General features: G+C 39.5%; 1 protein-coding gene across 1 annotated transcript in view; it reads left to right on the plus strand.

Moving 5' to 3' along the window:
- Positions 1-26,688, plus strand: part of LOC140848622 (leucine-rich repeat-containing protein 37A2-like) — a 31,376-nt gene extending 4,688 nt beyond the window's left edge. Inside the window, exons 4-14 of the mRNA XM_073232888.1 lie at positions 6,021-6,092; positions 9,036-9,107; positions 9,879-9,959; positions 12,732-12,803; positions 13,374-13,448; positions 15,418-15,536; positions 17,612-19,302; positions 19,675-19,779; positions 23,732-23,778; positions 25,091-25,139; positions 25,221-26,688. Coding sequence (XP_073088989.1) covers positions 6,021-6,092; positions 9,036-9,107; positions 9,879-9,959; positions 12,732-12,803; positions 13,374-13,448; positions 15,418-15,536; positions 17,612-19,302; positions 19,675-19,779; positions 23,732-23,778; positions 25,091-25,139; positions 25,221-25,283 — 2,446 coding nt within the window. The 3' untranslated portion in view covers positions 25,284-26,688. The remainder of the gene's footprint in view (positions 1-6,020; positions 6,093-9,035; positions 9,108-9,878; positions 9,960-12,731; positions 12,804-13,373; positions 13,449-15,417; positions 15,537-17,611; positions 19,303-19,674; positions 19,780-23,731; positions 23,779-25,090; positions 25,140-25,220) is intronic.
- Positions 26,689-26,957: the final 269 nt, after the last annotated feature.

Raw genomic sequence — 26,957 nt, forward strand, 5'->3', positions numbered from 1 at the left:
TTCTCAGAATTGTCTGTTCTTTGCCTGTTTTTTTGTTGTCTGTAATTTTTTTTTATTGATTTGTGGAAAAGTCAGTTTAGATACAAGTGATTTGGGAAAAAATACTTATATTCAAAGGAAATAACTGGCATTTTTCAAGACTTTTGTATCATTAATCATGTGTTCAACTTGGACAAGTCAAATGACCTGTGAATTAATATTAAAAGACATGACAGTCATAGTAATCTAAGAATAGGGATTATGACCACCCTAAAATAGATCCCCCTTCATCAGATATCTTATTCGTAAGGAAAAAAATGCTAGAACCAGACAGTTGTTTCTTTTTAATTTATGAATTTCTTAAATATTATATAAAGTTTATATTTCTCATGATAATATATGACATGGAGATTTTATTTCCCAGACTTCTAAGAAAAATGAAAGTAACTTGACACTAGAGGTAAATTGCATTAGTTCCTACTGGGGAGTAGAGAGTCGAGCATGAGGGTCGGCTGAGGGGCAGGGGTAGGAAAAATGTTTTGGATTGTGTACATTATACCTTTGGAAGTTTGAGCCATATAAATATATATTTTATATATATATATATATATATTAAATAAACTGAAGTTTAAACATTAATTTTTAAATAGCATGTGTTGTAGAGTTTATACAATATAACATGAGTCTGGTAAGGTTAGAAGATTTCAAGTCAGTTTGAGATTTATACTTGGTAAGACAGAGGTTCCTAACTTGGAGTCAATGGTCCCCAGGGCAGGATCTCTTAACCTTTTGTTTTCCATGCATCTATTTGGCGATGGACAGAAGCCTACCTATGAAGAGATGTTTTTAAATGTATAATAGGTTAAAATACATATGAAAACAAAGAAAACCAATTACATTGAAATACTCTTAAAGAATAGTTACTAGTGATATAGGAAAAAATCTGCTTTTCTTACATTAACAATATGTAGAGGTAGTTATTATAATGGTAATTATTATATGTAGTGGTATTTATTGTAAGTGGTAATTATTATATCAAGGTAGTGATGAGAAGAAAGTAATTTTGAGATGTCTGCAACAAAGACATGATATGAACATATCTGATTTCTACTGGGTGTCAGATGAGCTATACTGCTACTCTGTTGTGGTTTGTTGCCTACAGTCATGATGGAACGAAACGCCAATTTAGAGGTTTTTGAAAATAGAGACAGACATGATTTCCCATTCAGGTTTGTACCCTGCATTCAAGCCATTCTGTTCACAGACCTGTGCATGGAAATTGCATGTATGCTTTTGCGTATATTCAAGAAAGTGAAGTTTTCTAGGAAAAGGGTTCATAGCTCTTATGAAATTCTCAGAGGGTTCTTGTCTCAAAAGATTGAGTCACAAGTGCAAATGAAAAGAAAGACATTTCTTTTTCCTGTAAAGTTGTACTTATGCACATCATAATAAAGGAATGATTTGCTTTAAATAAAGGGGGTAGTATATCTGAAAATCAATACCTGTCACTTTGAATTCATTTAACAAATATTTACAGAGCATCTACTATGTGCCAAGAACTGTTTTATGTACCAGGGATACAAGTACAAATGACCAAACATCCCAGTTCTGAAGGGATTTACAAATATGTAATATAAAAATAAATAGATTAACTATAATAGATAGGTATAATTTCAAGTAATGATAAATGCTTTGGAGAGAAAGCAAGCAGGGGAAGGTGAGTAAATCAATTCCAGAATGGCCTACTGTTGGCATGTATGTATAGTTAAGCCAAAAAAAAAAAAAGAAGCACTCTGTGTCCTGTCAATTTCCTAGAAGTTACAGAGGTGGGGAGAAGGATAATTGCCAGTAATGTAGAATCAAGAATGAATATTGCAAAATTCAGAAGATCGCTTTAGTGAAAGGAAGTCTGATCAGAAGTTAAACATGAATGTTTCTCTAATGTTAGTTCATACCTGGTTTTGATGTTCTCATTGTGTAAGAAAATTTTAGATCCCCCTTAACTCTGATTCCCTACAGTGCTACATTTTTTTTGCTTTAGTCAAAAAATACTTGGAGTTCTACAGATCAGTGTGTTTTATTCCAGGTTGTTGCTTATGTGAAGCTCGTTTTTGGGGTAATTTTTTGATGACACTCATTCTCAGTCTAAACTTTCCTTTAAGGTTGAATTTATTAGGGTAATTAAAAAATTTTTTACTATCATGTCATCCAAATAACTTTCACCAAAACAAATCCCATTAATTGAAAATACAGACTCTTTAGCTACTCCCTGTCTTACCATGATTTTCTCTCCTGAACCAATCAGTCTGACAAGGGCATCAGCCAATCAGAGAAGACACTGCCATAACCAGCTGAGTTTCCGCCTCCATCTCTTTCCTGTTCCTATTGAAACCTTGTTAGTATTTATGATTTTTAAAGTTAGAATTAGTATACAACTTTCATATTTGTCCTGATTTTTTTCATATACCATCATTTCCTATGACCTTTTTGTATATCATCAACAGTGTACACATAAGTTTTGTTATGTGATATGGGGGGAGGTAGAGCTTTTTCCAACTGTCTATTGTTATGAAAATTGTTACTATAAACAGTGTTGGACATATTGATTTGTTTTTTTCTCTTTGGATCATTTCCATGGAAATAGGAAACCATTACCTGACAGAGATGGGAGAATAGTCATAGCATCACCTGGTGACCATTCCCCCTTCACACATTCTGGCCACCGCTGCTGTTCCTTGTAATGTGGTGAATTTCCAGGCAAAGTCAGGGTCTTTGAGGTATTCTCAGGGCTCCAGGAGTTCTTTGTGGGAATGAAAGTTTTTTGTCTTTGGATCCTTTTAAATGTATGTGACTATATTCTGTGCATTATGAACCACCGTATAACAGAGATTGCCCTTGCTTTCAGATGCAGAGTTTCCAGGTAGTAGTAATTGAATTGTTTTAAGCTATGAGAAAGGAATTACTCTATGAGGTGGAATTAATATAGGTGACTAACAGACCCTGTGAGGGAAAGCAGAATGTTTATATGCAGAACTTGGTGGAAATAGTTCACAAAGCAACATAGCATGTTCTTGGATTCCCAAGGTGCTTGAAGGATGTAAAACTGTTAATATTACCTCCCAGGAAGGTGATTCCCAGGGAAGGGAAATTTGCTTTTGAAATCTTAAAGACTTTCTTCTGTAGTGGATCTCCTATCACTCCCTTACTCCACTCTGGGAGACACTGGCTGTATACTCTCCTGCTCATCAGGTGTTCAGAAATGGGTGCAAACCATCCTGCCAGGCATGTTGTCTTTCCTGTGGGACTAGGTGAAGCAAAGGCGTGAACATTCTTGGGCAAACTCAGGTGTCAGGCTTGTCTGTGGATTATTCCCATTCCCTTCATTCTGCATTCTGGAGAAATCATTGGCAGGATCTCTGTTTTCTAATTGATTCTTCAAAGGTGCATATATTGAGGGTTTTTTTATTGTTAATAATAACACTTTTCGTTCATGTAATCCTGAGTTGATTCTTTTTCACGGATGCACTGTCTGACTCAGGATATCAGTTATGCCATTCTAAAGTCCCCTCGTGCTTCCTCTCTTCGCTCTGGTTTATTGGCTATCAGCTCACTTGCTTTTGTTTTTTGTCCATAACGGAACTGTGTTTCTTTGTCATTTGGTCCTGAGTGCAGTTCGTCTTTGAGTTGAGATTCTCCTGCTTGTGTTTTCTGGCTCTTGGACAGAGGTGACATGAGCTACTGGGGCTGTTGTTCCTGAAGGAGTCCCTGAAAGTCAGAGGTGGTGGGAGGTGGCTTCTGGTGGCTAGACAGAGCGCACACCCTTCCCCCAGGTTCTGGGCCCCTGGCCCGTTGAGCACCGATGCTCCTACCTGGAGGAAAACGCCCTTTGCTCTCTGACCCGAGGAGGAAGGATGTGCGGCCACATGCTGCCCCTGCTCCTGCAGCAACATTTCAGCTCATCACTCTGGGTAATTCCAGGCCATGTCTGGTAGGGAAGCATGTGTGGAGCTGCTCCCACACTTTGAGGTAAGGTTGTGGATTTTTAAATCATGTCTTTTCCATCATTCTTAGGGATTTTGCCTGTGGTTGGAGGAGTAGAGACTTGGCATTTACCCATTTGCCAATTTGAAATAGCACAACTCCTTAGGAGAACAGTTGTGTACCCCTACTGGATCCTAGGGAAACTCAGGCAAATGCATATCAAAATACAAGTATAAGAAAGTTTAAAGCAGCATTGTTTGTAGTAACAAAAGCTAGAAAAATCTTGATATCCCCCAACAGTAGAGTGAATAAATAAAGTCTAGCATAGTTATACAATGGAATATTATTCTTTAGAAACATAATGCAAGGCACATAAGTAATCTTTAATTTTCTGGTAGCCACTTGAAAAATAGAAGTAAAAAGAAACAGATGTAATGTGAATGCATTTTATTTAACCTTTATGTCCAAAATAATATTTCAATATGTAATCATTATATACATTGTTAAGATAGTCTACATTTTTTTCATACTGTCTTTAAAATACCTAAATTTTATAATTTCTACATGCACTTGGTATGAAACTTATGCATTCATATTCTTTTTTCCATATTAAGTCTATAAAATCTCAGTTTAGTTGCAAGATTTTTATCAGAAGTTATTTAATCTCACTTTAAATATCATAAAATTTACAGTTGGGAAAATAGCATCATATGGCCAGATTATTGCAAAATACTGAAATGTTTTCCAATAACTACATCAAATGTCAATTTTGAATTTAACTTTTAAAATAGTTAAAATTAATTAAATTAAACTTCAGCTTCTCAGTCACACTAGCCACTTTCAAGTACTCAGTAGGCACAGGTAGCCAAGCATGTAACAGTAGGCCTTCAAGTGAACCAACCTCAGCTGCACCTGAGGATAGAATGAATTTGCAAGGTAAGGTTGAATGAAAGAAGCAATGTAGAAAATAATACATATATAATATGATTCCATTTATATACTAAGTTCAGGAAGAGGCAAGACTGCACTATGTTGTTTATGGCTGACACCTCAAAGGTAAGACCACATTCCAAAAGCAGGGAGATGAGTTAAAAAGTCAGGACAGTGGTTACCTCTAGTGGGTCAGGGAGCAGTTTGTGATGGGAAAGGGGCACACTGAGGGCTTCTGGGATGCTGGCAGTGTTCTTGACATGAATGGTGTTACATGGGTATTTGCTTTATAATTATTAATGTGGACATTTTAACTTTTTTAAATTAAGGTATCATTGATATACACTCTTATGAAGATTTCACATGAAAAACATTGTTTACTATATTCACCCATATTATCAAGTCCCCTCATACCCCATTGAAGTCAGTGTCCATCAGCGTAGTAAGATGCCAGAGAGTCACTACTTGTCTTCTGTGTGCTGCACTGTCTTCCCTGTGACCCCCACACACCATGTGTAGCAATCATAGTACCCCTCAATCCCCTTCTCCGTCCCTCCCCACCCAGCCTTCCCCACCCCTCCCCTTTAGTAACCACTAGTCCATTCTCAGAGTCTGTGAGTCTGCTGCTGTATTAAACTGGATGCACATCTTAATGCACTTTTTAGTTCCCTGAAACCATATTGTCAATGGGAGGAAAATTGAACAGCTCCACTTGCAGCCTTGACATAGTTCTGTGTGGGGTTCCCATACTAAGGCTCAGGAGATGGCAGTTCTGTAGACGATCGTGCGACCCACAGTTGGGTTCTGAAAGAGACTTGGGAATCAAGAGAGTAGGTATTAAATACACATTTTGGTGTGAAGAGTGAAGAGTGGATGGATAGTTTTGTGTGTGTGTGTGTGTGTGTGTGTGTGTGTGTGAGGGAGAGAGAGGGACACAGAGGAGGACATGACAAGAAAGATCTGAATGGAAACAGAGCAGAGATCACCATCCCTAAATTAATAAGAACTAGGGTGTTAACGTGGTACGATTATCGTTATTCAGGTCTCCCCCACATGTAGAAATTAGTCCTATATGTAAATAATTGTAATTATTTTGCATTTGATTCAGAAGTAACCTTTCCATTTTTCAGAATTCTCAGTGACAATCAGTTCAGTGAATTACATAAGGACTCATTTGAAGGCCTGCTATCCCTCCAGTATTTGTAAGTTAGATACTCACACTTATTTATGAGCTTTCAGTTATATTATCTATAACATAAATAAGGGGTTTAAATTAGACAATTTCTATAATTTCTCCCAAGAATAAAAATTTAGGATTCTGTAAGTCTGTGTAGGGAGGGTACTAGCCAGTCTCTAGCATTAAATACCTCCTATGTGTTTTCAATTTTTTAATTATATGGACAAGCTATAGATAGAAAAACCCTTCAATTACAGAGGAAAAGTGGTAATGAGGTCTGAGCAATTACAGACACCCATAGGAGCCTTGGTATGTAAGTGTTCTGTGCCCTCTGTTTATATTAACATTTAGTTTATGGCCTATGGATCAAATCGAGCCCATGGTCCGTTTTTATACAGCCCTTTTGTTAAAGGAGCGCTGTAAAAGAAAAAAAGAAAAGAAAGAAAGAAAAACATGCAACAGAGACTCTATGTAGCCTGAAAAGCCTGAAATACTTACTTTCCAGCCTTTACAGAAAAGATTTGTAAAAGTTGGTTTAGTGAGATGAGAGGAATTAAAGGCAACCATATTGTCACCTAAAAGACAAGAAAATATAGAATACTTATATTAACTTGAATGCCATTAACCCAGAATATATTTATAATTTAATCTAAATTAACATTGAAATATTAAGTACTCAAGTAGATGAATTATGTAAACAACATTATCAAGATTATAGCTACCCAGAGAAGAGACTGGTGTTTAGGATTTCAATGCAGGAATTGTTATACCAATATTAAAAACAAATGTTTGACGTGGTGATTAACTGATATAGTTGGAAATGTCTACATTTACACTAAATAAGCATATCAGAAATGGCCCTAACTTCTCTAATTACCAACTAAAAATCTCTTCAGTCTCATTGTCAAGGAAGTAATGCCTACGTAGTACTTGTTTTTGTTTAGAAGTAAGGAGATACTATGTTACTATAAAAGGTCTATGTTTCTTCTTTGTCTTTTGCATGCAGAGCTGTATATGTCATCCTTATTACCCTAATTAATGATGCTCTTTTGCAAGAAGAGTCTGCTTGCAAGCATAGAAACTTAAGGGAGTCAGATATAAAGGGTCTTACGTGACAATAAAAGTAGTCCTTTGAGTTTTCAAACCTTTCAAGCCACAAGGGACACTTTTGTATTGATCTTCTTAAGTACCTCTGCCATCTGGGCTCCAAACCTTCCAAACAAATGAGATAACTGCTCAGTGGATTAGGCCCTTCATTACTTCTATTGCAAAATGTTTTGTAAGCTAAGTATTTCATTATCATAAGTATTGTCATTACTTAAAAAAAATGCCAATGAATAAAAAGGCAGAAAAGAATATGACAACCACTGTGCCTAGTATTACAGGCATAAAAGTGGGTAATACAGGGTTCCTACCCTTCTAGAAACTCATGATCTCACAGGGGAAATGCACTTGCCAGCTCAGACCACCATGTATAAGCACTGAATGAATGACAAAGTGCTGAAGAGGCACAGAAGAGGAAGGTATTTGAAAAGCCTTTTAGTTTTAAATGATCCCTTTTCTGGACTCCCCAGCTCTTCATTCATTTTATAAATATGTGAGTTTATGTCCATGTATCAGTTTTAAACATGGTAGACAATGCAGGTAAGTAAGACCTTGTCCATACTTTAAGGGAGTTTATACTCAGAGGAAATGGGGTGTAAAAATAACTATATTACAAGGGGAAATGGATGTGGGCAGTGAGAGGTATGAATTGTTCGGGGAGTACAAAAGAGGGGAAAAAGACTTCAAGTTAGAAAAAAAGATGCTACAAGAGCAACGCTGTTAGAGCAGCAGCTTGAGGGGCTTTTGGGTATCGTCAGACAGACATCTCGGGAAGAATAAGTTTGCAAAGAAGAGTGGCAGAAAGGCAGCACAAGGGAAAAATAGCTTGTCCTATAGAGTACATCGGGTGTTAGGGCGAGACCTTCTGGGGCTTCGAAGGCCAAGCCGAGGGGAACAAGCTGTCATGCTATCTCGGCAGCACTCTAGGACAAACTTCAGCCTGCTGGAAGATCACTTGGAGGGCTTCTCACAGCCCAAGCACCCACCCCACAGTTACTGATTCAGTTGGTCCCGAGTAGGGCTGAGAATTTACATCTTCGATAAATTCCCAGGCGATGCTGGTGTTTGAGAACCACTCATGGAGAGTTAATGTGGTGACTTTGTGCAGGACCGATTAGAAAGGAGTGAACCAGAGGCAGGCATACCCTTCAGAAGAGTTAATACGCATCTAGGTGAAAAGTGAGGGATTAAGCCTGAACCAATAGAAATAAGAGAGTCACCTGTAATAGTCAAGAGTGAGTGATTTAAAATAAAAATCCAATACCATGTTGTTGTTTTTTGTTGTCCCACCACTGTACAACTGAAGCAGTTAAATTCATGGACTATTATAGCAATGGAAACCAAAAGTGAACTTCCGTTAAAATAATAGAAAGTATAATTCTGAATTAGTTCAAAGTAATTATATTTAGAGGTGTAACTTCCTTTCAAATTTTGTGAAAGAGCATCTCTTATTTTTTCTGGTGCTGAAATGGCCTAGAAAGAATAAAACCAGGAAGGTTAGCAAATGTGAGAATATTCTTTTCAATATTGGAAATTATATATGGAGATAAAAGCTTTTGAGCTCCGACTATGGAATTTGATAAGACCACAAAAGTTGATCTAATCAGTCCTTCTGCTGTCAGGAAGGATTATCTCAACAATCTCTCAAGATCTATGGTTGTGTATTTTATTTATGAAGATAATGAAAGTGAGACTTAGGTGAGGGCAGGGATAGGAGCTCTGGAAGGTTCACATAATAATTTGTAAGGTTTAGAGTTTAGATAAGAGCTACTTACTCAATGTGATTATTCTAACCTCTACTAGTTATCTCTGCTAATTAGATATCTGATGACTGAGACAATATTTTTCCTTTTCCTTTTCCCAGAGATTTATCCTGCAATAAAATACAGGGTATTGAAAGACGCACATTCGAATCACTACCTTTTCTGCAGTTTATGTAAGTTACAAATACAATTTAATTATGTTTGGAATTTTTATAAACTTAATTGTAAACCTCTTATGTTGAAATATTTTAAATGGAGAGCTACTAAAATTATGTGGCCACATCCTTTTTGTCTCTAGGAAACACTAGTGTAAGAATTATCATATGGATCAGAGTGACTCATTCTAGAGCAGGGGTTCTCAAGTAGGGTGATTTTCTGCCCAGGCAACACTAGGCCATGTCTGGACACATTTTGGTTGTCAGAACTGTAGTTATGCTGCTGGCATCTGGGGGGCAGAGGTCAGAGATGCTGCTCAACAGCCTACAGTGCCCAGAACAGCACCCACAACAAGGATTATCCAGCCCAAGATGTCAGCAGTGCAGTTATGGAATCCTTTTCTAGAGAATTAAAGATCACTTAGACAAGTGTTCTGGGCACTTATTCCTTTGTATCTAGCAATACATGTACAAACATGAAAGTATAAATCTTTCATAAAAATATTTTTTATTTATTTTACTTGTATTTTCTGTAATAATACCACTGATAACAGGAAAAAAACAAGAAGATGTCAATTACTAATCCATCTTTCTCTTTTTTATAAAACAAGTATACTTGATATACAATCTATTTTTTCATACAAATATTAAAAACAAAACAAATATCTTCCATAGTGAGATTTCTTTAGTGTACAAGGAAGTATTGAGGTTGTGTTTCATCATATACAGGTTAGAATCCCTGCCAAAGGATAAATGTTCTGAAATAATTCTTTCTTCTTTTTCTTGTAGAAATCTTGGCTGCAATCTAATTGCAGAACTGAGCTTTGGAACATTTCAGGCCTGGCATGGAATGCAGTTCTTACACACAATGTAAGTTGAATACACGATGAATATGTGTAAAAACATGATACAGTTACTAGTTAGCTGGGGGTAAGCTCAGTATGAGCTCTGAAAAATTTGTAAGATCCATTTTTTTTCCAATGAGGAAACTAAGGTACAGAGGGGCCAGGAGACATGTCTGAGTCATACATGGCAGGCTACGCTTTCCTGATCTTTTGCACAGGCAACAACCACACTCCATCATGTAACACCCACGTCTGCATTGTCACAGGGATCCACGACTGTGACGCTCTCCATGGTGGGTGGGCCTCACAGTTCCACTTCTGAACCTAACTCTTTCCTGCTCTTGGAACACAGCGCTGAAAGAACTAGGTTTAGCAGAAAGTTCTCCAGGGAGCAACTGGTGTCGGTGCTTCCTCAGCCATCAGCTTCTTTTAAATGAAAGGAGTTCTGAAAACTTGCCACAGGGATCTTCTCTCCCGAGTCACCCAGAAAAATACCTTTCAAACAGTGTTTAGCTCTGACGTGAATTATGTGTGAGCAGTAGGATCCTTTGAGGTATGGAAAAAGATGTTTGTGTTAAGTTGTCTTATGCAAAATAGTCATAAAGAAAATATATTGCTGTAGCCTCATTCCATTGTACTTTCTTTCCTGACTATCCAATAAAGAATGGGGATTTTCCTCCCTTTTGCTTGAATGCTCTGTGGCACAGCCAAGTTCTCTGTGACACAGGCAAATCCCTGTGTTTCATAGTTTTCAGTGTATGAATCGTGCACTTCTTTGGCTAAAATTTTCCTAAGACTTATTCTTTGTGATGCTATTATATTTGGAATTGTTTTCTCAATTTCATTTTTGGATTGTTTACTGCTAGTGTACAGAAATACAGCTAATTTTTGCTTACTGATGTTGTGTTCCACAACCCTGCTGAACTCATTGATTAGTGCTGATGGTTTTTTTCTAGATTCTCAGAAATATGTCTCATGGGCTTCCAGTTCCCCAGGAATGTGTTGGAGCCTTTCAAAGTCCCTATGAACATCTCCTCCCTCAGCTTGTCTTTTTAAGCTTTTTGGTTCAACTATTTTTTGTCCACTGCCTCCCACACCTACCATATTAAACCATTTGCCTGTAATTGTTTTTAAAAATGCCCTCTGAGGAGAGGCTTTTAGCACTTGGCAGCTCCCAGTCAGGTCAAAGACAAGCCTTTCTGGTAAGGTCCTCCAGGGCACCACCAGACAGTAACACGGAGACAAGTCTTTGGGAAGGAGGCTGTGAAGGACCTCGGGCTGTTTTTCAAAGCTACCACTGGATGGAGAGCAAAGGTCTAGGAGAAGTTAAAGCAGCACAGATCTCCCTGTTTGTAGAGAAATTAATGTTTTTCTTGAATAAATGCTCCCCACATTGCTGTAAGTCCACTGATTAAATATCCAGAGTTCTGAAAAAGCTGGTTTGACCATTTCTTGCTAGATTTTGTTGTTTTTCCTTTATAGGATAAATTTTCAGATGTCCTTACTTCATCATTTTCACTGATTCTCCTGCAACATGGTTTTAAATCTCTAAAGTCTTAATGACGACAGGCTAAGTAGATATTTAAGCATGGGAGGTGATTAGGGAAAAGGAATAAAAAGAGAAAATGTAATTCTGGTAGAGGTTTCCCAGGTAGGTAAATCAAATTTGAAAAGCTATTTGTATATTTAGTGCTCTCAAAATTGAGGTTAAAGTAAAAGCTGTCTTAAATCCCTTTCCCCCATACAAGTTAAACCCAGGCTTTGGAACGAGAACTGAGTTCAGATTTCAGTTCTGCTTCTTAGTACTAGCTTGATGATTTAGGACAAGTTATATAACCTCTCTTTACTTCAATTTCCTCACTTGTAAAATGGGGTAGCAATAATAATAATATGTAGCACAGAGGGTTATTGTGAGGATTAAATGTGAAAAGCTGATCACAGAATGCCTGGCAGCCCAATAGATTTAGTTGTGACAATAATATTCTGCAAAATGCACTAATGATTCTTGATTAATGTTAATTTACAAGAAGAGTTTTCCTTCCTGTTTTTTTTTTTTGGTCTGTTGTTTGTTTTAAAGAATTGAGAAGAAAATCTCAGCATTTTGGAATACAAATTTGCATCAAAATTGAATTTGTTCATTTTATTGATGCGTAAGCAAAATGTTATTTATTTATTCAAAAACATTTATTAAATACCTAGTAAACACCAGGGACCATGTCAGACAAGGAGTGACACTGACAGTAAAGTGTCGTCCCTGCCCTCAAGGAGCTGACAATCCAGGAGACTGACAAGTCAACAGGTGATTGCGTGCAGTGTAGCCAAGGCTGTGACGGGAGTAAGGGTTTTACCACCTCCTCTCAGGTTTATCCCTGTCTCTTTGGATCCAAAACCAAGGAACTGGTCCTGCTGTCACAGCAAGGTTTAAACTGTGGAACTGTTTTGATTTCCAGAACTGAAAGAAAAGCACCTTGAATTATGGAGGACCTAGGAATACCATTTCCTTCAGAGCAACGGGATTTCCCCCCAGCGTAGACACTTTGTGGGATTCTCAATCTGAAAAGTTTTTGCTTTCCACTTTTTTCTGTGTTTTTCCTCTTTCTCTTCTCCCCTTTATCATCCAGAGATCTAGATAGGTAGTTCCCAAAGCAAGAGTGCTTTACAGACTCTAAGTGTGATTTATAGGTAAAGACATATAAGAGTTTCTTCTTTTAACCTTTAAGTCCCATACCAAAAAAACAAATAAAAAGAATATGTTTCATGAAATGCAGATAATTTTAATTCTATTGTATTTTTTCAGAAATCTCAGTCATAATCTTCTGACAACTGTTGAAGATTCTTATTTTTTCAAATTGAGAGCATTAAAATATTTGTAAGTATTGCAACAATCTCATGGCTTATGAGATGATTTCTGCTCCTTTACTTTCATCAAAGATTTAGTATTTTGCATTTTGGCTAAAAAGGAATCATTTATATTTTAACTGGGTTATTGAAATAAGAGTTTTGGGCAAAGAAAGGATTAAGAAAGAATGTATATGTGCAAGACAAGCTATCAGAGAAAGAGAGTGGCGCTGAAGAATGCGCAAAGATATGGGATGTGTAGATGCGTGTAGAAACATAATTTATCCCAGAAAGCAAGGAGGAATAAGGTGTATTTTTAAAAAGTAAATACTCTAGAGTGGTGGGTGCAGGTGAGAATGAGAAGCAGGGTGATGACAACAAGATCGTAGTGTTCAGGGCCAAGGTCATTAATTTGATGATGCAAATAAATTTAAATTTCTTCAGTAATTTCTCTCTGGAATTATTATCTGTGGCAAGTAAACTGGGGCTGGCTAGACAAAGAAGCCAAAACTGAAGTAATAATGTGTCATTAAGTATCTTTTTAAGTATAGAGTTTTTGTCTTTGGGTTTGTATCATAAACGTTTGTGCTTTTTCCTTCAGAGACATGGGAAAAACCCAAGTGACACTTAAAACAGTGGAGAGCATCGTCATGATGAGCCCCAAGTTAGAAAAACTGTTAAGTTGATTTTTCTTATATTTATTTTCACTTACTTGATTTTTTTAAGTTTCATTATTTTTATTAAGTCAGGCTTATTGAATATGATTTTCATGTAATAAAATTCGCTTTCTAAGTGTACAGTTTGATGAATTTTGACAAATGTATAGTTATGTAACCACCACCATTTGAAATGCAGAAGCCCTGTGACTCCAAAAAGGCCCCTCATGGCCCTTTGCAGGCAAATCCCTCCTCCCACCACCAGCCCCGGGCCACCACCAGTCTGATTTTCATCCTGGCAGTTTTTGCCTTTTCCAGAAGGTCTTATCAGTGAACTCATATCGCATGTAACCTTTTGTGTTTGGCTCTTTTTACTTAGCATAATCTTTTTGCGGGTCATCCATGTTGTCACAGCTGTCCCTCCCTTTTATCGCTGAGTAGAGTTCCGTAGCAGTCATTAATTAATGAACATTTGAGTTATTTCTAGTTCTGGCTATAAAAAGGTATGACAAACATTCATATGCAGGTCTTTGTGTGAACATGTTTTTGAAGCATCATATGCTAGTTATGTATTTAACTTTTGAAGAAACTGCTGAGCTGTTTTCTAAAGTAGCTGCACCATTTTGCATCCCAGAAAGCAGTATACTGAGTTGGCAGTTGCCCCACATCTTCACCTCATCCTTATATTCAGTTTTAAAAAAATGTTAGCCTTTCTTGGAGGTGTGTGGTTGTGTCTCATTGTGGTTTTAGTTTGCATTTCTCTAATAGATCTCTAATCTCTGATGATGTTGTCTATACATGTGCAGACATCTTCTTTAATGACATGTCTGTTCAAATCTATTTTTTAATTGGATATTTATCTTACTGTTGAGTTTTAAGAGTGCTTTATATATTCTGGAAAAAGTCCTTTCTCTCAGATATGTGTTCAGCAAATATCCTCTCTCAGGTTATAGCCTGTCTTCATTCTATTAAAAGTATCTCTGAAGACCAGAAGTCTTTAATTTTTGAATTTTGATTAGCTCTAATTTAGTAGTTTTTCTTATAGGGTTTGTGCCTTTTTTGTGTCTTATCTAAGAAATCTTTGTCTGGGAACCCATTGCCAGATCCAAAGTCACAAAGATTTTTCTCCTATGTTTTCTTTTAATAAGTTGAATACTTGTTGGTTAATTAATTTAGGTCTATGATCCATTTTTATTACTTTGTTTTCACATACAATGTGAAGGGTCAAATTTCATTTTCTATCTTTGTATGTTTAAAAAAATGTTTCTGTACGGCTTTTCACAATTTATTACACAACTTACTGCACCTTAAATTGTGCCATCCCCCTCCAATATATCAAGCTAACAGAAATTTGGTATTATGCTAAGGCTATCTGATGGCCTTACACAAGATTACTATGGGAAAGGCCCCTGCCTTTAGCAGTCTGCTCTCGCCAATTTTGTCAGGTCAGCTGAGAATTGACTGTCTTCCCCTCACCGTCAGATCTACTGGCCCCTGCTCTAGCCTCGTCTTCCTCAACGTCCCACCGCATCTGCCAGCCAGTCCCTCTCTTGTCAGCTACATGCTTTCCTCGCTGGGTATCCAAATCATTTCCCTATATACTTAAAATACTAAAAACACACTGAAGAAGTGAAATTCCTATGCATAATGTTATCTAATGAAGAGCTGATATTCAAATTTCCTCAGTTGTCTCAATTATATCATTTATTTTTAACAGATCAGTGTCACCCAGTTCTAATCCCTATCAGCTTTATTCTAGGCCTACGATACCCACTTCCATTCTTACCCTACTGTGAGGCATCTCTGTCCTCCTGTTTATTTACAGTATTCAAGAACAGCAGTTGGCCAACTCATCCCTAGCCAACCTCACAGGCCATATGTGCCAAGAACTCCTTTTGCACAGCCCTGTGGGTGGCCTGGGCCTGCCTCTTCTACCCAGTCAAGTACCTCCTTTACCACTGATTGAATTCTCTGTGTTTCAATTTATAGGATTTTACCTCGCCGTATGGCCTGCTGCCTCTGCCAATTTAAGAATAATATTGAGGTCTTCTGCAACACAGTCAAGCTGCATTGTGACAGTGAATGTCTGACAAGCACCACATATTGTGGTGAGTTACCATTACCCGATGATAAGTTTTATTTATGTTTTAACTGTTAATTTTCAAACTAATGGTATTAATTGCATTATTTTTATTAATTCATTAAGAGTTCAACTCCCTACATTTCCAAGAACTACTCCTTTGTTAAAAGTCAGATTCTCAGTTACATTATTAAGCTAACAGTGACCGCAATCCACATACTTAAAGGAACAAGAGAAAGGAATGGGAGGGGAAAGAATGAACACTAGTGGCCACATCCTGTGTGCTGTGCTCTCTGCCTGGTGCTTAACCCCTGAATGAGAACTTACACACGTATTACAGTTCACAAACTGATTTTATATGCATTAGGTCTCATGTGCCCTTTGTCTTGTAGGATAAGTATAGATATATATTTTCTTTATTTTGTTTTTGCAATTTTTACAGAAGAGTACAAGTGGTGCTATTTAATAAAAGTTTTCTTTGGAACCTAAGAGTTTCTGGTTCTTTAACCAGAAGCTGCTGCTCAGCCCTCCTAATGGATGGGAAGGCTCTTCTGTTCTTAGACTGTCCAACTCTAAATTTGCTCTAAACTCAAGCCTTTCTATTCCCAAAACACTCAGGTGCTTTTAAGTATTTTTCTATAGAGTAGGTTTTATTGGCACTAACCTGATGACTTCCAAAATGTGCTTTCATGCCCAGATAACTTGGATACTGGTCTCTGGGGCACATCATAAAATGATCTGGGGCACATCATAAATAATACTTTGCTTCTTGTATAAATACAATGTTGCTTATTAAAAAAAAATTTTTTTTTGCCTGTTATATCACTCCCTTCTCCCACTAAAGATGGGCAAAAGAGGCATTTTCATTCTACTTTTATAGGTGAGGAAAAATGAGATCCAAATGTTAGATATTGTAGCCTAGTGCTCAGGTCAGCTAGCTTCAGCTTGGAGCTCTCTGCGAGCACATGCTCCTCCTTCGTCATGACCCTTACCTCCCCCTCTGACCCTCAGCACCACCACCAAAAATACTTGTACTTCTTCCGGAAAATAAACCCAGCTGGCCAGTGAACTTGTGCAGCTGCCCTTGACCTTCATGTAGTCAGAAGCCTTGGATGGTTACCCAAGTAAAGCTGGAAATACTAGAAATGAAATTAAATGAAAGCAAAGCAGGCATCTGAAAAAGTTTTCTTTTTTTTTCCCTTTTGCATTTTAGGACCTCAGTATTATTCCATTGGTTTATTGAATATTCCACATTGACATAACAATCTGACAGCTCTCTTAACCCACACCCCAGATCCCTGCTCAAATTTAAGCAGAGCCAGGGTAGACATGGTGTTTTTTTGTTTTTGTTTTTTTTCCCCTGTATAGAGCCTTCTCTTATGAGGGCTGGGATATATGGAAGCAGGGACCAAGCAAAGGAATAGGTGGGTAGGTGGAGAAGGGCATATGCAGAAGGGAACTTGTTTGCAGTGGGGGTGGTGTGGTCATCTGTGATGGTAGCAAGAACAGGAACACACTGCAGAGGTTAAGAGAGAAAGCTTCACACTCCCTTTGCATGTGAAGCACTACAGGATGGGGTATGTGAACGTGAGGAGTCAGTGTTAGATCTGCAGAGAATCTAGCTGAGGGGAAGTATTTGTCTTCTAGCCTTGGCTTCTCTTGAGCACGGACAATTGGCCCTCAGGGACCAATGGAATAATCCTGCACGGTGTATTTTGCACTATGGAGTGTTCCTAGCAGGAAGCTGTTTCTTCAAAAGACACATTCCTCTCCTTTTGTTGTTGCCGACCAAAGGTTTAAGTTTGTGTTTATTTTTCTCCTATTCGAACCTCAAATGTTTGCTGATTCCCAATTTATTTGACTGGGATACATAGCTGTGGACTGACAAAAAGCTGTCTTATCAGTCTTTCATTATCAAAAGCAGTCTGTCCTTTTTTTAACATTGAGGCATCATTGATATACAATCTTATGAAGTTTTCACATGACCAACATTGTGGTTTCAACATTCACCCATAGTATCAAGTCCCTCCCCTACCCCCAACCCAATTGCGGTCACTGTCCATCAGCGTAGTAAGATGAAAAGCAATCTCTTCTTTTTGATAGAGGATGAAACATCTATAGGGAACCCAGAAGGGTCGTTCCTGAAGGCATTACTATCCCGGAAGAAGAGTAGCAGCTCTGAGCTGACTATCGAGCCAGAGAAGGTGGCCGCAGACAAAAATGCCATCAGTTTGTCAGCCTTCAAAAGCGAGCAAGGAGACTTTAGCCAGGAAAGTGTTGTTAGTGCACTAAACTACGTATTACCTTATTTCTCTGATGGATATCTGGAAGGTGCAGAATTAGCGTTATTACAATTCATTAAACAACTTCTTTCAAACTTACAAGGAGGACATGAACCTGTGGGGCATTTGCAAAACAACGCTGAGAACACTTCTCTTCCACCTGGATCCACCACTTCCGCTGACAAAAAAAAATGGGGAAAAATCTCTGTTCCGGAAGATATCTTACATGCCATGCTTCTACATTCCAAACTTCTGGGTCCCAAGTTTCAACACCAAATCTCCACCAAAAAATTGGAAACTGCCCAATTACAAGAAAACAGCCCACCAGAGATTCAGAGTGTAGGGAAGAGGCTGCGGAGTATGAAGGTGGTCATCAAGGGCCCAAAGGGCATACGTAAGAGGCAACTCACACAAGTGAGGAAGGCTGGCATCAACAGGAAGCAGAGGGCCCAGCCCCTTGCCGAGAGCACAGCCGAAGAAAAAGGGCTCACGATGCCATCCCCATGGGCGCTGGAGGAGCCTCACGTGGAGCAGCCCCCCAGGGAGACCGCAGGAAGCTCCTTCAACACAGAGTCTTCATTCCAATGGGAACAGGAGGCAGCCGTCCCTTCTGTCCAGTACTTGATGGGCAGCCCTTCTGCTTCCAATACCCCAAAATCTCTACCTGAGATTACATCAAAATCAGAAGACCTAGCTGATAGCATTTTTGTTTTAGAAGCTGCAAGTGCTGGAATTAGAAATATGAAGGCTTCTGAACCAACCTCACATTTCAGAGAAAAGTACCTCTTTCCTGAAACGTGGTGGGATGTGGTTCACAAAATACGCAAGGCCAAAATGAGTAGACAGTTCAGCAATAAAGATTCACACAATAGCCCGATGGTTGTAAACAAGCCTCCATTTGCTGCAATGAGTCATATGAACTCCCCTTCACAAGAGGCTTTTTCATCATCAGAACTGACTTCTCAGGAAAATTCTTTTCCGGAACCATTTTCTCTTTTGGATCCTTCTACAGAAAACCCTACTGCTCCAGAAGAACCTACCCCTGAAGTCACTGCCCATAAGAAGGGTTCCCCTGCAGATTCTGCGGTGACTGTAGACAACTTTATGCCAACTCCCAAACTCAGCAAGGAAACACAGCAGGAACACGACAATGTGGGCACTGACATTCCCTCCACGTCCACAGTCTTCCCTTTCCCAGGGAGCTCATCTCCAGGTGACCACCTCGAAGCTCAGCTAAACGAGCAGCTGCGGTCCCTCATCACCAACAGTGATGTGAGAAGGCTCATTTCTCATGTTATCTGGACTTTGAAAATGGGCTGCTCGGAGACCCACCTGAAACTGGCCTGTGCCAGGCTCATCTTCCAAACTGGCCTCCTGATGAAGCTTCTCAGCGAGCAGCAAGAAGCAAAGGAGCCCAGGGCAGACTGGGATACAGACCAGTGGGAAACAGAAAACTACATCCACGAGAGTCCAGAAGTGCAGAGTGAACAGAAAGAGCAGGAGTTCCAGGAGGTGAGGATAACTCCCAAAACGTGGCCCGCAGCCTGTTAGTCAGTTTAGGACATGGCATTGAAGCACCCAGGCAGGAAGACCACGGCCGCGGCCCCTAGTCTATGTCTTGTCTTGGCTTTGGACTTTGGGGAAGACAGTGATCTCCCACTGTGCTCATTCAGACAATGATGCCACAATTGCTGGGGTAGATGAGGAGGGGACCTAACACCCAAGATGAACCAAGAAAATGCTGATTTATCATTAGCATTAGATTTGGTACGTTCTTCAAAAACATTTATGTTACCTGCCTGAAAGAATGAGATTTTAGAATAGTTAGCTTTCATCCTTTCCACCTCTTTGTTTCTAAAAAGTCATTTTCCATTATTTTTTCAGTTCACAGAAGAAGTTCTGGGGCATGACCATCACATCAAAGTCATCTTGGCATCAACAGTGGCAGGAGCAGTGATGGCGTTGATTGCAGTTTTCTGTCTCATTGAGGTAAGGACAACAATTAGTTCAGGCTTCCAGAGGATAGTCTGTCTTTAGATTCAGTATCCACAAACTGAAAATCAAAGCCTCTCTCCCACTTCTTACTACTCGATATTCCTTTTTAGTCACAAGGACTGAGATATGCTTTGTGCTTTTCCTGCAAAGTATATGCCAGAGATTTTTAAAGGAACCCCCCTTGCAGGAGATCTCTGTGGAACTGATGCCAGATAATGAGCCTTTAGACTGTTTTGAGAGGTTTAAGAAGGCCAGAGTCGACTTGACAGTAAAATATCTTCAACTCAAAACTATGTCAGTTTGACACCAGTCATTCCCGTCCTACCACTGATTTCTTTCCTTGTTGACTGGAATTATGAGGGATGTGTGATCTCCACCCTCATGAGCTATCAGTCACCCTGGAAGAAAGGACACGGCTAAAAGATAAAAGTGTGATCTTGTTGATTCATTAGATTTACTTAGCAACTTTCTTCCCCATCATGTAAGGCATTGGGGAAATAGGTTCAGTCAGATCACTGCAGCCAAAAGCCCATGTCAGGGTTTCTAAAGCACTTGGTATTTACGGTCCTTCTGGAGCTGGCTTGCCTGCCTGCCTTCTGTTCAATAACAAAATGGTTTGTTACCTTTCCCAACAGGCAGGGCTGATAACAACAGTGATTTTATTAGCTGTTAATCCTGACTCTACTATACCAACCCAACCTCATTTTCTTCATTTATCTTTTCTAACTGTCATGACAGCCCTCTTTCCAGCCAGAGCGGCTCCCCAGGATGCCCAGTCACATGCCCGTTCCTACTTTTGTCTGCTCCTTTTCCCATTAAAATTCCCTTGTTGCACTCTGTAGAAGTCCCTTGAGTCTCTCAAAGCCAACTCAAGTTCATGTTTCTTCATGAACCCTTGCCTAAACACTCCAGTCCTCCTGGTCCTAGTCCTTCTGTGAGACTTATTACCATTTCTTAGAGGCCATGGTGAGGCATTCCTCTCCCCTGCAATGTTAATATGATAAGCAATTTTTTAAAAGGCAGCTCCCCAAGAGAGAAACACCAAGGTCAACACATGGTGGAGCAGAGCAGAGATATTTTTTTCCAGGGTTATAGCAATTAATTTACTTTATTGAACAGAACACAAATGTTGAAATATTTATTTTATAAACATGGAAACATTTAAGTGAACTAAATATTTTAAAGTGCACTTCTGTCTTTTGTACAATAGTATAATCATTCAGTCTAGGGCCATAAAAAGCAAACAAGACCACAGCCTTGAGGGCAATAACTTCAGAGTAGAGATATTTAAGGACCAAAGGGCTTCCTGGCCTATCCGTCTTGAGTAAAACCTGACTGGATGGATGAACTGTTAAAGAGAAATGTGTACTTGCAGGTCGCTTGGTCAGGTCACTTTAGTGTGCCAAAGAGGCCTCACCCTGGTGATGACCAGAAACCCCATGATTATCTATCTAGACACAGCTAGTCTGTGGAACAGATACATTTCTCATTGTCAAGTCATACTCTGGCATTCTGACTTACTATTAATACTGTGATACTAATCAGTTGAGATATCACTGAGAGAGTTCTCTCTCGGCAAGTCTCTGAGCCTAGGAGACTGGTAACTAGCATGGGGTCAGCTTGCCAAGGCCTCTGGGAAAGGAGTCATTAGCCATTGCCCTGGCAGTGACCACTGTACCTCCAGGTGGCAAAAGACCTTTTGCTGTTTTGGAATTTATATAAGCTTCCATAGTGCTTTTAATGTCCATGTAGTTTAACCTGGCATTTATATATATATATATATGTCAATATATATATGTTTCATTATTTCTTCTCCTCACTTAGATGATAAGCTTTTTGAGGACAGAGGCCATGTAATGTTTTCCCTGTGGTAGACAATAATGGTGTTCAAGGGGGAAAGAGGAGGCAATGTCAGTTCCACAGTAAGGAACAATGCCACCTAACCATGAGCTGAAGCAGCATGCAGAGTCCAGCAATAGACTGACCCGTGTGTTCCTAGGACTTTTGAAATGTCACCTTTTAATATTCTCATTGGTGGAAAAAAATGAATAAATGGTAATAGAACAGCTCTCTAACTATATGGGGGGTGGGGGGGAAATAACAGCAGATCTCTACCTTAAATAAACATATTTCAACAAAAAGAAGAGAAGAATCCATGAAAGTATTAGAAAAAAATAGAAGCAATAAGCAATGTTTTTATATCTTGTGGTGGGAAAGAGCTTTCTAAGCCTGATATGACAAGCAGATGCCTTTGATAGATTTGATCACCTTGCCTGTGACACCATTCATAAACTTAGTACTGATTTATGCCAAATTTCAGACTATATTTGCCATATATCTTCTGATCTAATCCCCACACTCCTGTGAGGATGGTATCACCATCTCTCTTTCACAGATGAGGGAGATCAGTTTAAGGCCCCAAACAAAGGTAGAACCCAGTGGTGCTCAACTGCAAAGTCTGTGCTCCTTAATCCACGGTTGTTTTTCCTCCTTGAAGACAAGAACCCTGAGAGATATTCGAAACATTGCAATTCAATGAAAGCCACTGAAATGATTAGTATATTTAATGTAAAAGTTTTCTAGATCTAGAGGAGGAAGACAAACGATCCAGGGGAGAGAAGGACAATGGCAAGAGCAGGAGGCGTGCCGGCCCCACGGCCAGTCCCACTGCAGGGCCGGGCGGGTGCGGGTCTGCAGGAAGGCCTCTGCCACCTGACGGTATAAAAATAGTGTCTGATATTTTCTTCTGGTTAACATGTGTTGTTGCATTTTTTAATCCATCTAGAATTTGTTTTATTTGCTGTTTAGTGTGGTTGAGGCAGTGAATCTTAACTTTTTCTCCCACATGAAGATCCAATTGTTTTAAAATCCTGTACTGAGTGGTTCATTCTTTCTCCACTGATCAAAAATACTATCTGTGTCTGGACTCTGTTCTGTTGATCCAGTTACCTTTTCTTGTACTAGATACACACTATTTAATTCCAGGTGCTTAATAACTTGTTTTGATATCTGATAGAGTGAGCTCCTGCCCTTTGATCTTTTTCATCCATTTCATAGCTTTTCCTTCATATTTTCTAGTATTTTCCATCAAAATATTAGCTGGCGAGATTTTTAATTTAAAAATTTTCATGGGATTTGAATAAGATTGCTTTATATTAGTAGGTAAATTGAGGAGAACTTTTACCTTCACAACAATTTAGGAATATGGTATCTCGGGGTCACGTATTCATATCTTCTTAAAGTCCTTCAGAAGAGATTTAATGTTTTCATCACATAGGCCTTTCACATTTTTTGTTAAGTTTATCCTGAGGTATTTTATGCATTTTTGCTGATGTAAATGGGATCTTTCTTCCACTTTAAAATTAGTTACCCATGGTATATAGGAATGCTTTTGAGGTTTGTATATTGATCTCTTGATTTTGTATCTTAGTGAATTCTCATATTATTTCCAATAAAATTTTAGTTGATCATCTTGGGCTGTTTACATTGTTCATCACTTCAAATGCAAATATGTTTGTCTCTTCCCTTACAATGATTTGTTTTTCTTATCAAATTGATTAGGACCTCCTCGACAATAACGGATAGTAGCAGTAATAATAGGCGCCCTACTCTTGTTCTTTTTTTTTTTTCACTCTTGTTCTTGACTTTAAAACAATGATGCTGTTTAGGATCCTTGCAGATAATTTCTTTTCCTAGTTCCAAGAGTTTTCATTAGGGATTATCTGTTGAATGTCATCTAAAACAATCAGTGAAATATATTGCAAGCTACCTGCATGATCCAAGTTAGGTACTGTGGAAGAGTCCAAGGACTGTTAAATAGAATTCCTGTCCTCAGAAAGGTTATCATCCCACTGGTAGATGAGATTTAAAATAAAAAGATGAGTAAAGATTTGGAAATAGTGGTCATCATGATGGATAATCATGATCATGTTTTCTTTCAAAACAGATGTGCTCCCGTAGAAGGGCAGCGCTGGATGAAGAAGGAGGCTCAAGGTAAATACTGATCTGGCCATTCCAAAGTAGAATTTTAGAACTAGAGGAAAGCTTAGAACTCATCTATTTCAATCACATCATTTTACAGTGAGGAAACAATCAAAGGCAGGAAGAGTAGTTCCTACTGCTTCTCAGAAGCAGCTCCCCAGCCAAAGCTGAGTTAGAATGCACCTGGCACAGTCACATCTGCTGTCACTAGGCCTGGAAGGAAAGTGGCTGGAGGGGAAAGGTTTGGTTGTACCTCTTCCTGCTAGGGGTGGACATGAGGCCTGGCCAGAGGTCTGCTCAGAGGCTCTGGGGAAAGGGCAGAGAAGGCCACATGGTCCTGGAAGCTAGTCTCCTTCAACGCTGATGGAAGGTCAAATATATGAGCCCTTCCTGTCAATCATCCCTTCACATCCTACTGGCTTATGGGCCCCCAGTCTCTATTGCCTTTACCAAACCTCACAGAATTTTAACTGGGAGAGACCTCAGACAGGAGTTTATCTGTACTTCTTACAATAAAGAAATGGAGAAGGAGAAAAGGAAATGATCTTGCCCCATGGTCATAGAGTGAGTAGCAGAAAGAAGATGGTTCCTTCCCACTGGGGACTTCTCCACTGATTATTGTGCTTGGGCTGTGAGCTCCATTTTATGTCATTTACCACACATACCATATAGGTACAAGTAGTTTCTAAAACACACGTATTATGCACTCAAATTTTTTTCTATTCCATTTGTATTCAAAAGAATATTTTGTGTTTCAGTGCTGGTCATGACCTTTGAACTGATTTCATGAACCATTCACTCATCGGTGAGAGTCTGACATGTGAAAGCTAGTGAGCTAGTTGGACTCAGCAATAACTTGGTGTGATTCAACTTATAGGATAAAGCAGCTAGGAAAATAGAAGCACCTTCTCCCCCACCCACCAGCAAGTGACACATGTGAGACTGAGTCCAAAAGATACTGGTGTAAAATGCTTCTGGAGAGAGTAAAACACTTCTGCCCGGTGTGCTTGAGCAGTTCACTTACTGCACAAGGGCACTTGGCCAGTGGCCAAGAAGGTGAGTGGGGCTGAAATCCTGCCTACACTCCATGCCAAGCCACATACAAAGGTCTCCCCAGAGACACTGTGGGGCTATAAAGGACAGATACAGAGGAAGCTCAGCATGCATGGAATAATTTTCAGGATCCCAGGTCTGTAGTGATTTTGCTTGTGATAATGGACTGAGCTACCCAGTAGTCTTAATAAGACAGAGATACATATTGTGAAAGACATGGGAAAATAGCATGAATCACTAATTATTATATGTGTGTGTGTTTTCCTCCAAGGGGCTTCTTTCCACGTCTGGATAAACCCTCAGAAGAGGGTGAGAATCAGGTAAATTTGAGGAGGATCAAGTGCTGTTGCTGGAGAAAGCAGGGGATGCATGGAATTAATACCTCCTTTTAATTTTTTTAGGAGGGCGTTTTCTGGAAAATGCGGCCACTTTGGCTCTGGGATATGTACAGAAGCTTCACTTGAGAAAAACCTGGCACAGAAGCTACATTAGAAGGATGGAGGGTAAAAGATTAGGGACAATTTAAAATTCTTATCTAAAATGAGGTAATAACTAAAAGTTTAATTATTTCTTTTAAGAGTAAAAGATTTGGCATTGTTCTTCTTGTCCCAGGGAGCTCAGTGAAGTCGTAATAGAAAAGGATGTGTCTTCAGGGTTGGGTGCCGAGGGGAGGAGAGTGAAGCCCAAGATACCAGCACAGAGGGAGCCCCAGCCTGCCCAGGGCCACCTACAATAAGACAGGTGGACACAAAGATAGGGAGCTGAAGAAAACCAAGAATAGAGAGTCTGGTACCGCTGGGCTTCCCAACGTGTGGGCTGGGATTGCCAGCAGCTCCAGGTTCCTATTCTGGGAGAGTTGCCTTATTTCATAGCGGGTGCATAAAGTGAGGATTAGATAATATCTTTTTTATATAACACTACCTCAAATTTGCACAATTCTTATTAGCAAATAAGAACTACAAAGCAAGAACTACTGATGTTTTAGGCGGAGAAGAGACATGATCCACCTTGAGTTGTAGGAGGAGTAATTTGATGGTGGCCTAGAAGTAGAGAGGCCACTTGGGGGTTTAGATAAGTAGGAACTAGGAGAAAATGGGGCACCAGGTAGGAGGTTTTGATGCAGGTGAAGAACTTGGGACACTGGATCTACTTGAGTGAGAACTGGAAGGAAAAGAGCTTATGTTCACAGAGTGAAAGATTGAACATTCTAGATAATGATAAGCTTCATGCATCACCTAGGAATGGGGATCAGTGAAGTGTCAGGAATCTAGGAAGTGAAGCCAGTTGGATAGTCCTGGAGATTCATTTCCTTTCCCCTTTCAGCAGCTCAGGAGAGAACTAGTTCAGCAGGTACCAACCACCTCAATGGAAAAATAGACTTCATCTTTCTAATGAGATCATTTCTTTCATCGTTGCAGTTTCCACTGTTAGTGGTATAGATGTTCCCTGCCTTGCCATCGTATAGGCATGATACATTCCAGGCAGGCTCCCTCCCTACAGGACCCCTAGCCAATGGGCACCTGGGCCAGCTAAGTCTGGCCTAATCCCCTCTTACCATTCTCTTTGTAAGTTTCCCTGAGAAACAGTAACCCTTCTTTATTTTTGCACATTTGGTACTGCTGTCCTCTTCACATAACAAGGGTCAAGGAATTTTGTGCCCAGGAATACCTATAGGTTGTTGACATGGCAAATATTATGGTAGAGAAGAGCTAGAGCTTAGAACCAAAGTCTCCAACCATTCAAGGGCATCGTTCATTAATCTATCAGCTCAGAGAGACTCACGTTTGCCTGGTTCCACCCCTGCATCAGACGGTGTATTGATTATCTGGTGCTATGCAGCAGATTGCACCAAAATAATGGCTTGAAACAACAATAAACATTTATTCCTCACAATTTCTGTGAGCCAAGAATTCAGGAGTAGCTCTGGGTCTTTCATGAGGGTCTCAAGATCTCTGTCAGGGCTGCAGATCTGAAGGCTTGGCAGGCTGGAGGTGCACTTCCAAGGTGGTTTGCTGCTCTCACATGGATCCCACCGTGGTGCCGGATGCTGGAGGGAGCCTCATTCCTCCCCATATGGCCCTGTCCCCATGCTCCGTGATTGATTGTCCCCACAACATGATGGCTGGCCTCCTCCAGAG

The sequence above is a fragment of the Manis javanica genome, chromosome 4 (assembly GCF_040802235.1).
Source record: "Manis javanica isolate MJ-LG chromosome 4, MJ_LKY, whole genome shotgun sequence".
Lineage (NCBI taxonomy): Eukaryota > Metazoa > Chordata > Mammalia > Pholidota > Manidae > Manis > Manis javanica.